Source organism: Gadus chalcogrammus, chromosome 1 (assembly GCF_026213295.1).
Source record: "Gadus chalcogrammus isolate NIFS_2021 chromosome 1, NIFS_Gcha_1.0, whole genome shotgun sequence".
NCBI classification, from domain to species: domain Eukaryota; kingdom Metazoa; phylum Chordata; class Actinopteri; order Gadiformes; family Gadidae; genus Gadus; species Gadus chalcogrammus.
Window position 1 is genome coordinate 24914532 of NC_079412.1, and position 14351 is coordinate 24928882.

A 14351-nucleotide genomic window follows, 5' to 3' on the forward strand; every position below is an offset into this window, starting at 1 on the left:
CGCTCTTATATATATGATTTCGACAGTGTGTGTGTATTCTATTTATTTTTGGTTGTTTTTGTCATGATTGAAATGGAGTGAAAAAATGAAAGAAAAAAAAGTCATTTTTTTTCACCACTTTTGTTTTTAGAAGGAATGATTTGCTAATCGCTGGTTGGGATTCTGAATCCCCCATATTTGATAGGTAAGTGTGCCAAAATGGAGGGAACCCATGCTACCACCTGTTGTTATTTATAGTGAACGGTAGCTCTGGTTCTGCTTCTTATTCAGATTGTCTCAAAGTTAGGTCTCCTACTTTGTTCATGTCTTACCCTTTCAACCAACAACACTGAACGTGTTTGGCCGGCAGTTTGACAGATGAGGGGCATTAGTGGCGTCCCAATCACACTTTTGTTTCGGCTAAACGGAAACGTTCACGTTTTATCATGTCTCCTTCCCCTCTCTCCTTCGCTGTATCCCAACTTTGACACATCCACTGACAGCTATTGTTAAGTAGCCTACTAATGAAGGAAGGATCGAGCCCTTTAAGAAACACAAGAGAAATCATACAATATTGTTATTGCGGGTTTGAATGTCCAGATCCTCGGTCTATAATTAACACAGCGTCAACCATTGAAAACACAATCTGTAGATAGAAGACAAATCATTTGGTTGGTGCATCTTCATTTGAACTTTCCATTTTCCCATAACATATTCTCTCCATGCGTTCCCCACATGGTGGGTATAGTTTCATTCTGGGCATTCGGGGCATACATTTACTGTAGATAGTTGTAGATAGCTATGGAAGCCAGAGGAGCAAGACTGGGCAAGTATTGTGGGTTATGGTCGTCTTTGACCTCCTAGCCTACCGTGTCCTTCAGAACTAGCATACTGTGTCCTTCAGATCTAGCATCCTGGGTCTTGGAGAGCTAGCCACTTGGGTCTTTAAGAGCAAGCATCCTCGGTCTTTGAGAGCTAGAGTCTTGGCTCTTTGAGAGCTAGCATCTTGGCTCTTTGAGAGCTAGCATCTTGGCTCTTTTAGAGCTATTATCCTGGTTCTTTGAGAGCTGGTATCATGAGAGCTAGCATCTTGGGTCTTTTGAAACTAGCATACTGGGTTGTTTAGAACTAGCCTACTGGGAGTATCAGAACTAGAGTGCTTGGACTGTCTGAAGAAGGGCTATAGGCTAAGCTGTACTTGTATCTCTCACAAGCACTTAAACCCCACTGATCTGAGCAGAACTTTGATCAGCGCTTAGCTCTCCGGATGTTCAAATTAGTTTCTCTGAAGCGGGCTTCACTTTTCAATAGATGAGCAGGCCTAAAACCATGCTCAAAAAATGGAAATCAAGAAGAAACGTCAAAAATGGAAGCACTGTACTTATTTTTTTGTCTGGCGGCATTTGGTGGTGTTATGCTAGACAGTCGCATCCACAAATGCAGGCTGGGAACCTTTTTTGTTCTATAATTATTTTAATGAATGACATGTCATTCACAGCTAACACATTGATTTCTTACATATGGTTGTTAAAAAAGAAGATGCTATGGTTTAGGTTACAAACCTTTTTATGTTTGGTTGACTATTTGTAGTGATTCATGTCATGTACTACTGTAATAAGTACGTGCTGTGTGACGCAATGGGTTCACATTCAAATATTCCATTCTGACAACTTGAGAAGGTATTTGAGCAAATAGTCACTGAAAACAAACATTTGGTTGAGCATAAATGAACATGGTTGCTGTTCCTTTCCCCACTGTTACACACGATAAAATTAAAGTGTATATATATATACACTCTTTTTAACTGTATAGTATTTTAAAGAATAAAAAAAAGCATTGGTGCATTTGTGTGAAGAAAAAAAATCATTGAAAAAAAAGATGGGCTTAAATGGTTGGTGCTTGTTTGGTTTAAGTCTGAATTGTATATCGCCTCCGTTCTGTTTGTTGAAAATCAACAACCAATATATTGTGCATGACGTGTTTAGCAGTCATAATGATGTCCATTTGTGAAATGTGTATCAAATTGAAAAGGAAAAAAATGAAAAAAGAAATGGAAAAAAAACTTTAATCTGTAGATGCACTTATTGTACATTGTGTTAGGTTAGTAGTTTGACTTCAAGTTTGGACTGCCTTACAACTGTACCGGACTAGGTGGTTCTGAAAGACGACGCAAAGACTTGAGGCGGGAGACCTAATGAATAAAAAAAATTACAAGGATTGTAGAATAATATTGAACAATTCTGAAAATTGCAGTTCTTTTGATGCTTGTGATTATTGAAGATGTACTTTAGAGAAATTTCATTGAAAAGATAAGACTCTGTTAATTCTGTAGAATAGAAATGTATACCAAATGTAATCTTTCCAATGCTATGAAGAATTTATACATGAAATTGATATGCAATAAAACCTGTGTGCTTTTTAATCGAACTGTCCACTGTTATTTGTGTTCAGCGCGATAGATTGTTGGGTGGTCAAAATAACTTTTTCATCTGGATTTGTAATACAATTTAGTACAAAGACAAAAAACCCTCTTGTTACATCTTCCAAAAACATCAGTAGTTTTTAATAAATACATTTGAAAATATAAAGTTAACGCGGTATCATGAATTGAATCTACAGGGTTGGGAATTTCTTCAAATGTCCTTCAAGGTATTATTGTAACCGCCTACAATACATTGTTTAACAAGGAAGAGAATCGCAACCCTTCTGAGAAACTTGCACAAAATTAATAACCCCGGTAGGTTCTATTAAGTTTGGCACTCAAAGGATTTGAATCATGCGGAAGGCAGTTTCACTGATGGTAAAATATGTAGTGACGCATTTACAAGAAACCTTGTGCGTGTGTGCGTACCTGCACACACCCCAGTGTTTGTGTCCTTTGGGAGGTGGTGCCCCAGGGTACGTGACCATATATATAGTGGGCCTATAGTTCACAGCAGCCATGCCATCGGAGGAGACGATGGGTCCACTGACGGAGATGAGGCTGGCCGTGCTGCTGCTGGGCTGCTTCGTGTGCAGTGGGGATATGGAACTGACGCAACCTTTGACCCCATCAGTTGTCCCAATCAATAATGGTTCTTCTGCTTTGGCTGGACTGGAAGTACAGGTGAAATACATCCAGAAAGACAATCGAGGTAAAACTTGATTTAATATGGCAAATCTGCAGGATTAATTTTTTCATCAGTCATTCGAGAACATAAAAGAACAATCAAAATTAATTATTACTATTTATTATGTGTGTTTGTGTATCACATGATATGTCGATGATGTTATATGATATAAACTTGTTGTCATTCTCATGGTGTTGCATTGGACTCTGCAGCACAAGCATTGAGGCTGAGGGCCCTGGAGAAGCAGCTCAAAGGTGTGTTGATTCGCCTCTGTTGATTCGCTGCAGTTCTTAGACAGATGTACGCTATTATACTCTTTCTTATAGCTCAGTCGAGCACCCTTGTCTCGGTAAAAGCTAAGTCAAAGGGCAGCAAAACTCAAATCAAAGATCTGCAGATCATTTTATTGACTCTAGACTCTGTTATTGCAGCACAAGCAGTGAGGCTGAGGGCCCTGGAGAAGCAGCTCAAAGGTATGTTGGTGGCTAACGACTGGCACCTGTACCTAATCAGGTCCAACGGAAGCTTAAACATGCCAGCACCGGCACCTGTAACTGCTACACCTCAATCTGCTTTGACAGAATTTCCATGCATTGGCAAAGCCAAATCTGATTCCCTGTCTCCATCACCTTGCCGTCCTCTGTTATCTAATCAACCTCTGGGATATTAAAGATTTACGCTACTATACTCTTTCCTAAAGCTCAGGCAAGCACCCTTGTCTTGGTAAAAGCTAAGTCAAATGGTCAACGAACTCAAATCAAAGATCTGCAGATCATTTTGTTGACGTATTTGCTGTTAGAATGAATCCATGAGGTCTAGAGGAGGCTGTTTGTGTTCCAGAAGAACAAGTGGCGTTTTCTGCCTCACTGCTGTCGACAGAAAGTGGAAGTCAAGGTCCCTACAAAGCGGCCATCACACTCATCTTCAAACATGTTTTCACCAACATTGGAAAGGCCTACAACAGCAACACGGGTATGGCTTCAAAATATAACGTGACCTAACAACTACAGAATAAAACTGATTTTCAAAAGAAAGGTTGTTTATAATTGTATGCTCATTGTATATATATTTAAACACGATAACCCCAGTTTAGTTAAGGGGGTCAAACCCCAATGCATGCTGACTACCTGAGGGCTTCTTTGAGCAAGATGCCTAAAAGCTAAATATATCTTAAGAATTGGTTTGAAAGTCTATAAGGGTATCATTTTATAATAATCCAGTTATAATCTCTGTGTTACAGGCGTCTTCACTGCTCCTGTGAAGGGTGCCTACCACTTTGAAATACACGCTTTTGGGCTTGGGGGATCCCACGCCACTGGTGCAATTCTGGTCCTCAACAGTCGGCAAATCTTTACAGCTTATGAGTACTCACACGGTCATGGTACCGCTGGTTCTTCTAACGGAGTCTCCCTGGCTCTACAGAAGGGAGATGTTGTGTTTGTGCGTCTGCTTCAACATAACCATATATTTGACAATAGTTACTGCCATAGCACGTTCAGTGGTCACCTGCTCTTCACAATGTGATGGGGCAGGGGAAATACAAATGCTATTATCGTATGGGGACGTCATGGTGAACTCATTCCAAATCAAAGAATGAAGGGAGGTTAAAGATTTTCTACAGCATTAGCCTTGTTAGACCGTTCTGATCTTGGAAGTATACACAATGTATATTTTGGGGATTTCATGTTATGCAAAAGATCGGAACTCAAGCTAGTTTAAACTAAACTTTAAATGTGGAATGTTTGACAGCTATAGGCTGAATTCCTTCATCATAAACGTTGTGCTTTGTTTTCATTTGAATAGTGTCTGCTGTTGTCCGTATGTCAACCCAGGCCACTTTCTACAAACTGCACCGACTCGCTCAACCGGATCAGTCTCGTATGCGATAAAGGCTCTTCCTTTTAGTTTTTTAAATCAGGGGTGACTCTCTGCTCTTCCCTTGCAAATAAACACTCTACTTAACCTGAACTCTGTGACTTCTTAACTTCCGCTATTCACTCCATTAGAAAATATCAAAACTACAAAGTTTCTCAAGAACGAAACGACAAGTCAATCCACCCAGGTAATTTCTCTCTTCAAATCATTCTATTTGTGTCTACATTTTCACTGTAGTTATTTTCAGATGACATAGCTATAACTGTAGCTACAGCTCGAGCCACTAGAGGCTGCTAATGGGAAAACTAACAGTGCAGGTTTAAACTTCCACAATTTCATGTATGCCTACCATAGACTGAATGAACACTGGTTGAGTGCTGCAAGCAGCGCTCAACTATTGTTCTTAGGCCTTATTCTTTTGTTCTTATTATTACCTACACATTTTGGGAACCTACTTCTCCCACAATATTTGACCTAGAGATTCCATTCAGCTTTTTAAATGTTCAGATTAGTTTTGACAAGTGTTCTAATTTTAAAATAATATTTTATTCATGGTATTATACGGTGAGGCCGTCCGCCCATTCTCTGACACTCTAACTACTTCAGATTTCGCAACTTGGTCAATTTTTAGCTGTTAACCTTCGTTCAAACGTTTAACAATCAACACAACTAGATCTTCAAGTATATCTAACCCACTTTTCGATATCATTCATACATCTCTTTAAGTTAAATTTATCCCAATTCGTATCTTTTCAGTTGGTCGCACTGACCTCTGTTGAGGCTAGATCGTGAGAATTACACCGGGGCCCTCTACGAATTCTCTTTCGTAGAGGGCTGTCCAAAGAAGGGCTATAGGCTGAGCTGTACTTGTATCTCTCACAAGCACTTAAACCCCACTGATCTGAGCAGAACTTTGATCAGTGCTTGGCTCACCGGTTGTTCAAATTAGTTTCACTGAAGCTGGCTTCACTTTTCAATAGAGGAGCTGGCTTGAAAATGGAAATCAAGAAGAAACTTCAAAAATGGAAGCAATGTACTTGTTTTTTTTGTCTGGAGGCATGTGGTGGTGTTATGCTAGACAGTCGCATCCACAACATGCAGGCTAGGAACCTTTTTTGTTCTCTAATTATTTTACTGAATGACATGTCATTTATGGCTAACACATTGATTTCTTACATATGGTTGTTAAAAAGAAGATGCTATGGTTTAGGTTACAAACGTTTATGTTTGGTTGACTATTTGTAGTGATTCATGTCATGCACTACTGTAATAAGTATGTGTTGTGTGACGCAATGGGTTCACATTCAAGCATTCCGTTCTGCCAACTTGAGAAGGTATTTGAGCATAAATGAACATGGTTGCTGTTTCTTTCCCCACTGTTACACACGATAAAATTAAAGTGTATATATATATATATATATATATATATATATATATATATATATATATGCACTCTTTTTAACTGTATAGTATTTTAAAGAATTAAAAAAAAACATTGGTGCATTTGTGTGAAGAAAAGAAATCGTTGAAAAAAAAGATGGGCTTAAATGGTTGGTGCTTTTTTGGTTTAAGTCTGAATTGCATATCACCTCCGTCATTCACAACCAATATATTGTGAATGATGTGTTTAGTTCAAGGAAAACAACGAAAAGAAGAAATTGAAAAAAAACTTTAATCTGTAAATGCATTTATTGTACATTGTGTTGGGTTAGTAGTTTGACTGAGCCTAACAACGGCAATATTTAACCTAGAAACACAATGTTTAGCTAAAATGGTTACGTATTTCTTGTCACACTGGCCGTAAAATGATGAATTGATTGGAAGTATGATACAGGCATTTGTTTGTGGGGATCCCCGTTTATATGGCTAGAGGCTAGGTCCTTCCTAAATATCCGGGGTACTTTCGGTATAAACTAAATACTAATGTGCTTTAAAACGATATTTTCAGGTCACGCTAACTATACAAACGATATGCCCACACACAACCATATACACATGAAACACACAAACATACACACACATACACACACTCTACACCAGAGGTTCCCAACCTTTTGATTGCTGAGGCCCAAATTCAATTCTGAAAATTTTCCGCGGCCCACCCAAACATTTACCCTTTTCATAACTCTGAGACGAGAATGACATTAAGTATTTATTCAATGCAATTTTGAACAATGCAGTTGTCAGACTTTTCGTATAAAGCTCTCATGAGCCGAAAAACATTGAAGACATAGGCCTCTTGACTAAACCGAGGTAGGCTTTTTAAAATCAAAAACTGTTCGAACATATTGATATAGCCTATAAATGTATTTACTGAGTATATTTTGACACATTTACACATATTTGTCAGTGCACTTTTTAAAAATCACAAACTATTCCAACATATTTACATATGTGTGATATATGTATTCAGCCTATACATTTTTATTTGAATGTAAATCTCTTTGGGTATTGTTCTACCTTAACAATTCAATCCCTTTTAGTATCCTTCATGATAAAACATTTTTATAAAAAAATATATATATTATGTATTTTTTTCCAATTGAAAGGCCTCCCACTGCCCACCTGCAACACCTCGGCGGCCCACTAGAGGGCCTCGGCCCACAGGTTGGGAAACTGCTCTACACTCTAACACTTGATTCAACCATTTCAAACTTTATCAGAACAGCTCAGCTATTCTATATTTTATCCCAAATGTATTGAAACGTTAACACTTGAGCTATTTGTTAAACTCTTACACATTATTTGTTTCAAACCATTTATATATTTTAAATTGTGTGCATGTTTAAATTGTTTACTCCATTTAGGCTTCTGAACTCTATTCAAATCTTTTCACTTGATTTAAGTAATTTCTTTACGTTTTTAACTATGTGGGTTTATTAAATGCATTATTTATTTAATTTTTTTAGTTCACATATTTTATGCAATTATGATTGAAATAAGGTGGAACAGACATATAAGGGATATGAAATCATTGTCTATCTAAGGGAATAAACATTATGAAGTAAAGCACCTGCTCTGAGCGTGGCTCTGCGCTACCCCTTTAACAACGACCAAATCAGAGCAGGAAGTAGTCTAGGGGTACGCTCCCTCCTCGTCCACTGCAGAATCAAAACATTTAGGTGCGCAATGGGTAAAGCTGCGTTATCCAGGATGTTTCATTAAAATCGCATAATCTGCAGTGAAGAATATTGTCAAAAAGCTTCGTGCATCATGCTTCAGTTGAAGGACACCGTGGACCCGGAGAGTCCGGGGGCTGCGGTTCTACATCCCGCAGAAACCGAGGAGGGGGTCGAGGTTGCGTTCACGCCACCGGAGGCCGGAGGAAGCTTCGGCTCTTCGATGGCCTGCTGCTCCCCACTACAGACGCTGACGCCTTTCCACGTACACAACCCCACAATGCAAGCGAAAGTTAAAGACTATTTTGTTTTCAGGGTAAGTTCGAGGTTCCAGACAATACTAGTGATAACCGTCATAGTTTTGAAGTCAAACACGGCTCTGATGTTTAATTGACCGAAGCAACAGTCACTTTGGTTCTGCACACACCTCTGTTGATTCGCTGCAGTTCTTAGACATGAGTTGTTGTTTATTACGACAGACCCAGTGCAGCCCTGTGCTCCCAGTGGGCTACTTGTTTATCAATACTAGTAAACGAATGATGAGTTTTTGTGTTGTTACTGAGGATAGTTAGAAGGCTAAATGTTATTACAAAAAATAATACCAGCATTCATATCAAATTGACCGGTACAGGTGAAATATAAATGGATAGTAATGAATAGAATAATACAAAGTGATGACATGGGGTAAGCGTGTGCGGTCTTCCCTCTCAGCCAGGTACAATTGAGCAGGCGGTCTGTGACATCAGGACAGTGGCCCTCCCCTCAGAAGACGGAGAGGTCCTCAGTGTGTGGCTGTTGGCTGAGTGAGTCCTACCTCTGTCTCCACTCAACAATACTGTACTGTCTGAGTCCTATACTGTCCTAATGGATCAGTACTATACTGTATCAATGCTATGCTCTCAATGTATGCATATTACACTGTAACAATGTATCAATACTAAGATGAATACTATATGAATACTACTACTAATGTATCAATTTAGACAAATAAACCTGGCTAAATGTATCAATACTTGCTATACTATACTGGGCCAACTATCCTATACTGGCTCAATGTATCAATACTTGTTGTATTATACTGGCTCAATGTACCGATACTGGCTATACTATACTGGCTCAATGTACTGATACTTGCTATACTATACTGGCTCAATGTATTGATACTTGCTATACTATACTGGCTCAATGTACTGATACGGGCTATACTATACTGGCTCAATGTATCAATCTTATCTTGTGTCAATATGTCAAGTGGACCATTACAAACAAAAGGAGAAACATAAGCGATTCAGCCCTATTAAGGTCTGACAGACCACTACAACCTTACAACCCAGGGACAACCCATGTCATACATGTATTAGATTGTTAACCACTAATTGTTTCCCCCCTAAAACGCCCAGAGTGGACCACTGGAACAACGAGAAGGAGAGACTGGTGCTGATCACGGACCGGTAGGCGAGACGTCTTCACCCCATCACCTACCAGGATGGTCCATTGATGTTGTCTGATTGTGTGGTGGTGTACATGGGCTGTGTCTTCTGTGTGTGTCCACAGGTCCCTCCTGGTGTGCAAGTACGACTTCATCAACCTGCTGTGTCAGCAGGTGGTCCGGATCGCTCTGAACGCCGTGGACACCATGTCCGTGGGAGAGTTTGAGTTCCCGCCCAAATCGCTCAACAAGTAAACCGCCATGTTTACTAGTTTCGTTGTTTTTGCTTACGTCTCTGTGTATGTCAGCTCAAGGCTCGTTGGCACGGCTCATGCTTTGTTATCTCTGCATGTTTTGTATTGTAAAGAGGGAGTAGGTATTGGGTCATCATGTGTGCTTTAGGGGGGCTAGGGGCAACAGGTTACGCAGTGTTTACGAAACCAACCCATCGTGTTCACTTGGATTTCAAAAGGACTTGCAGTTACCTGCAAGTCCTTAATATGGTTTGTGTATCAAACTAACTAACCCTGTGCATCATATTTTCTAAGACATACTTTACTCTTCCACATATATCAGAGTGAAACTTCCATAAAGGACATGATGTAGGAACACGAAGTGCAACGGATAAAACCTACCTAGCACAGGTCCATACGTATGAAACAAGACGGTGCAGTCCTAGTCCAGACGGGAGCTGACCCGGACGGCCTGGTTCTGTGGTTCCCCCTACAGGAGGGAGGGCTACGGGGTGCGCGTGCAGTGGGACCACCGTCCGCGGGCCTCCTTCGCCAACCGCTGGAACCCCTGGTCCACAGACATGCCCTACGAGACCTTCACTGAGCACCCCATGGCCCACGCCGACGAGAAGGTGGCGTCTCTCTGCCAGGTGAGAGCCTCAAGGCTCAGTTGTGGTTCCACGTCGACGCAACCAAAGGGGGTTTACGGACCCATTCCGTCCTTACGGACCCTCCTTGCGTCCACTGCAAGGACCTGACGTGCGCCTCCAAAAAAATGTTAACCTTGCGTCGAGGCGACGCAGAAGCAAGGGCTGTGATTGGTCCGCTGACTAAAAGCCGACGCAGAACCAAAACAGGTTCACGACTCTGTTGAAGCGTCTGCGTGGTCGTTGCGTTGTGTCGCCGTGAAACCATAAGCCTTAATGTGGAAGTGAGGAAGCTAAGGAAGACGCCGTACAAAGCCTTTTGAAAGTGTACTTTTTCTTTTGGAGGTTCTGTTAAAAGAGGAGGCGTGATAGACTGGTGTTTTATGTTTTTACATTAGAATAAAAATGGTGCATAATGAGTACAGTTCCATTGGCCCGATCCCAAGATATTTGCTCATAGGGCGACTGAAATGCTTCAACCAAATCCAGTGACCGTGGTGTTACGCTCTCAGGGTCTGATGGACTTTGATATCATTTTAAAAAGCTGTTCCAAAGTGGAAGTCACAGTCACTACTCTCTTTCGATTAAATAAGTTTCCTTAAACTGGCCAGTCCATGGGTTTGAAAAACGTATGCTCGTCTTTAACGGTTCACTTACAACAAAAGAAAAAAAATCCAGTTTTTTTCTGCCCTCTAGTTGGACAACTTCCGGACCCAGCTGGTGCAGGCGGTGAAGAAGGCCCACAAGGAGCACCCCATCCCCGGGCGCTCCAACGGGGTGCTGATCTTGGAGAAGCCCCTGCTCATCGAGACCTACCTGGGCATCATGTCCTTCATCAACAACGAGGCCAAGCTGGGCTACTCCATGACCCGGGGCAAGATCGGCTTCTAGAGGAGCAGTTCCGGATGAGCTAACCCTAACCTAGATTAACCCCCCCCCCCCACCCCCAGTGCGGTCTAATGTACGTATCGTCTGTCAAAAGGACTCCGCCCTCAAAGGGAGGCGGTCACTCTACTTTCGTGTAATTTTCGTTTTTTTGGGTTGATCGGTCGGTGTGCGCCCGCAATTAACCTTCAATGCTTTCTCACGAGTCGGTGTTGTACTTGGGTCTCCGGGCAGGGTACATGTTGTACAGCGTTGCATGGACTGTCTGCTCACATGAGTTCTGTTTCCCCCCCCGCACCCCGTGAAGTGACTGTTCCAACCGACGCCATATGGGTTCTCAGGGGCTTGTGTGAAGAGTGGATTCGACTTCAATGGAAGTGAGTGTTTTCGTGGTCAGTATCGATGAATATCATGTGTTAGAGTGTGTTTTATCCCTCCTCATTTCAACGTGAGCCTCTTATTCTGGATCCGTCGGGCCTGTTGCGTCTGTATGATCAGAGCGGGGTCTTAGCAGGGTCTATTCAGACCCCAACAAACGGCCAGAGAGGCGAGAGTACAAGGTCGCAGGAACGCTGAATCCATTCCATGGACAGACTCCGGGGACTCATCCTTAAGGTCCTAGGAGGGGCTCCCTGAGAATACGGGCCACTCCAGTTGTATTTCAAAGGAATGGGGCTTATTCATCTAGTGGCCACCTCGGTTCTGAACACTAGCTGGCATTTAGCCCCAAGATGGGCACCAAGATGGACGCTAGGTTGCATAGGGCCCATTGTGTCATCCAGTACCTACAGCGTTCCCTCGATGGGATTTTTGTCCCATATGCATGAAATAACACTAATAATCAAAATCAATCATGGCTTTAAACAGTGTCTTAAAATGAACAGCTCAATGGGTTGTTGACATACATGTAACCTACGCTTGCTAATGGGTTTCTGTAAACTTGAGTCAGATTGTCTGTTACTGTAAGTTCCTTGGTAAGCTCTTGTGACCTCGTCCTGTTGTGGGCGCCGTCTGTTTCCTGCCACAGTGTGCTATTGGTTGTAAGTATGGCATTGCGATAAGATGAGGGAGCTATTGCCGATAGCTAATGAGCTCAGGTGGCTATGTTCTTAACCATATGATTGTCAATGAGGGGTTTTACAAATTAGCGTTGTATATCACACTCCTATGTTTATTCAGTCGCCTTAATTGTACTGTCATTGTATTTATTTTAGGCAGTTAACGCATGAAACAATGCGTCAATAGCAAACTTTCATCTGGGCATAATGTTTGCAGTTTGTGGTGCACTCGATCGCTGAAAGCTAAGTTGATTCATTGTTTGAAATCTATTACTGCAGATGGATTTGACTCATTAGATAATTATGAGATCTGAGATTCAGATTGACTTCATTCAGGAGAGGAAGTCTTGTGGAGATGTTCATAGAAATCCTATATTATAATATATACAACTGTATTAATCTATATGAAACTATATTCATATTAAAGCGGAACTGTGTTCATTGCACTTCCTCGGCTTTAGGTAGATAGTTGGATAATGTTTTGCAAATAAATGACCTGTGCATGTGTGTTGCATGATTGTTTCTTTTTGAAAGAAATGGTCTACTTTTGATTCATGTTTTTTGGTTTTCAATGATCTGGTATTCTAATCCTTGAACTGATTTTTAAAACTATTAGATCCCCATTGCCTTTCTCAAGAAGGGTTCTCGCACAAGGCAATTTTCTGGTTTCATGTCAAATCTGGCTCTAAGTGAGCTCTTTGTGTTGAGTTACGCGGGTTTTACAGATCATATTGCACCTTTATGGGCTCGCTCTATTACGGAAAAATACCAAGAATAATCTCAGTAACATCGCTTACAGACATGAATCTAATAAAATACATATTTGACCTATTTAAGATTCTTGTCTTCTGTCCACTCTAGGCTTCTCAGACGATTTACCTCCCTTACTTGAAATATGCCGAAGCTGGTTTTCATGTTTGGAAGAGATCTTATAAACCTGATGGTAAATCTGGGAGAAAATTAACAAATGAATGGGGAAAAAGCCTGGAGCCTCGAGTGTGAATTAAAATGAGCTCAAGTGTGAATTAAAATGATCGAAAATATCCAGAAGCAAGGATCCTTGCCATTTGTGATAACCCCGCAGAAGAAAGGTAAGCCATTTATTATACCAAAGCAAAAAGAAAGGTGTAATTCTCAAGTAAAATAACAATTTGTACTTTTTACATTTAGGAGGATCATAATGAAGATACTTCACAATGTGAGTTATAATTCTTCCAAATCCTAATGCGTTACCAAGAGAACCCCCTCTCCCCATTAAAAAGAAAGGTGAGCAAAGAACAGCACCTAAAGCTCAACCTCACCAGTAAGAAGCAGATCCACTCCTTGAATCCTAATGTCTCGTCTGCAGCCTGATGGATGTGGGGCTGCAGCTTCCTGTGGGCGCAACCCTTCATCAAAAACGTAAATGGGTCATCTACAGGAATTCCTGAAATGAGGGAGAAGGTCAAACACCAGGAGAATCTCTTGGGGCTGCAAACCCAGAACTCTAGGAAGCCAGTGAGATCCGCCATGGTGGACTCCAAGTGTGGTACTTTCTCACCCTTTACATCCATCACCTGTCAAGGCGGAACTAGACCAGTGGGTGTGCACGCTTTGTAAACTTTGGTTGTGGGTCTGAGAGCCTATTTGGCATTGCTGCACCCTCAGGTATAGAAAAATAGAGAATAAACAAATCATAAAAACGAGGTACAGAAATATTTAGAATATTTTGTTGAAAGAAAGGAGGTAGCATACCCCTTATGTTTTTTTTATGACAGCCGATAAAAAACGACAGTGTTACCACTTATGTTTTTTTTATGACAGCCGATAAAAAACGACAGTGTTACCCCTTATGTTTTTTTTATGACAGCCGATAAAAAACGACAGTGTTACCCCTTTTGTTTTTTCATAACGACCGATAAAAAACGACAGTGTTACCCCTTATGTTTTTTTTCATGACAGCCGATAAAAAACGACAGTGTTACCCCTTATGGTTTTTTTCATGACAGCCGATAAAAAGCGACATTGTTACCCCTT

The 14351-nt window shown here is 41.0% G+C and overlaps 2 protein-coding genes across 3 annotated transcripts; both read left to right on the forward strand.

Moving 5' to 3' along the window:
* Nucleotides 1-2931: 2931 nt before the first annotated feature.
* LOC130391807 (cerebellin-4-like) lies at nt 2932-5328 on the forward strand. 2 transcript variants are annotated; one of them, XM_056602093.1, is made up of 5 exons: nt 2932-3113; nt 3302-3343; nt 3521-3562; nt 3930-4061; nt 4330-5328. In XM_056602093.1, the coding sequence occupies exons 1-5, from the start codon at nt 2939-2941 to the stop codon at nt 4611-4613; spliced, it is 675 nt and encodes a 224-aa protein (XP_056458068.1). In that variant the 5' UTR covers nt 2932-2938; the 3' UTR covers nt 4614-5328. The 2 variants fall into 2 exon arrangements, with proteins under 2 accessions (XP_056458068.1, XP_056458079.1); XM_056602104.1 differs by having other exon boundaries at nt 3933-4061.
* Nucleotides 5329-8024: 2696 nt separating this feature from the next.
* Nucleotides 8025-13490, forward strand: tprg1l (tumor protein p63 regulated 1-like). Its single transcript, XM_056597669.1, has 6 exons — nt 8025-8399; nt 8795-8886; nt 9484-9534; nt 9638-9763; nt 10242-10395; nt 11089-13490. The coding sequence occupies exons 1-6, from the start codon at nt 8178-8180 to the stop codon at nt 11281-11283; spliced, it is 840 nt and encodes a 279-aa protein (XP_056453644.1). The 5' UTR covers nt 8025-8177; the 3' UTR covers nt 11284-13490.
* Nucleotides 13491-14351: the final 861 nt, after the last annotated feature.

Bases quoted from the DNA above. Each gene is read 5' to 3' on its own strand.
- LOC130391807 (XM_056602093.1), top strand. From the start codon at position 2,939: ATGGGTCCACTGACGGAGATGAGGCTGGCCGTGCTGCTGCTGGGCTGC. The intron at 3,114-3,301 runs GTAAAACTTGAT...TGGACTCTGCAG, and splicing joins CATCCAGAAAGACAATCGAG to CACAAGCATTGAGGCTGAGG. The intron at 4,062-4,329 runs GTATGGCTTCAA...TCTGTGTTACAG, and splicing joins GGCCTACAACAGCAACACGG to GCGTCTTCACTGCTCCTGTG.
- tprg1l (XM_056597669.1), top strand. From the start codon at position 8,178: ATGCTTCAGTTGAAGGACACCGTGGACCCGGAGAGTCCGGGGGCTGCG. The intron at 8,887-9,483 runs GTGAGTCCTACC...TAAAACGCCCAG, and splicing joins AGTGTGTGGCTGTTGGCTGA to AGTGGACCACTGGAACAACG. The intron at 9,535-9,637 runs GTAGGCGAGACG...GTGTGTCCACAG, and splicing joins CTGGTGCTGATCACGGACCG to GTCCCTCCTGGTGTGCAAGT.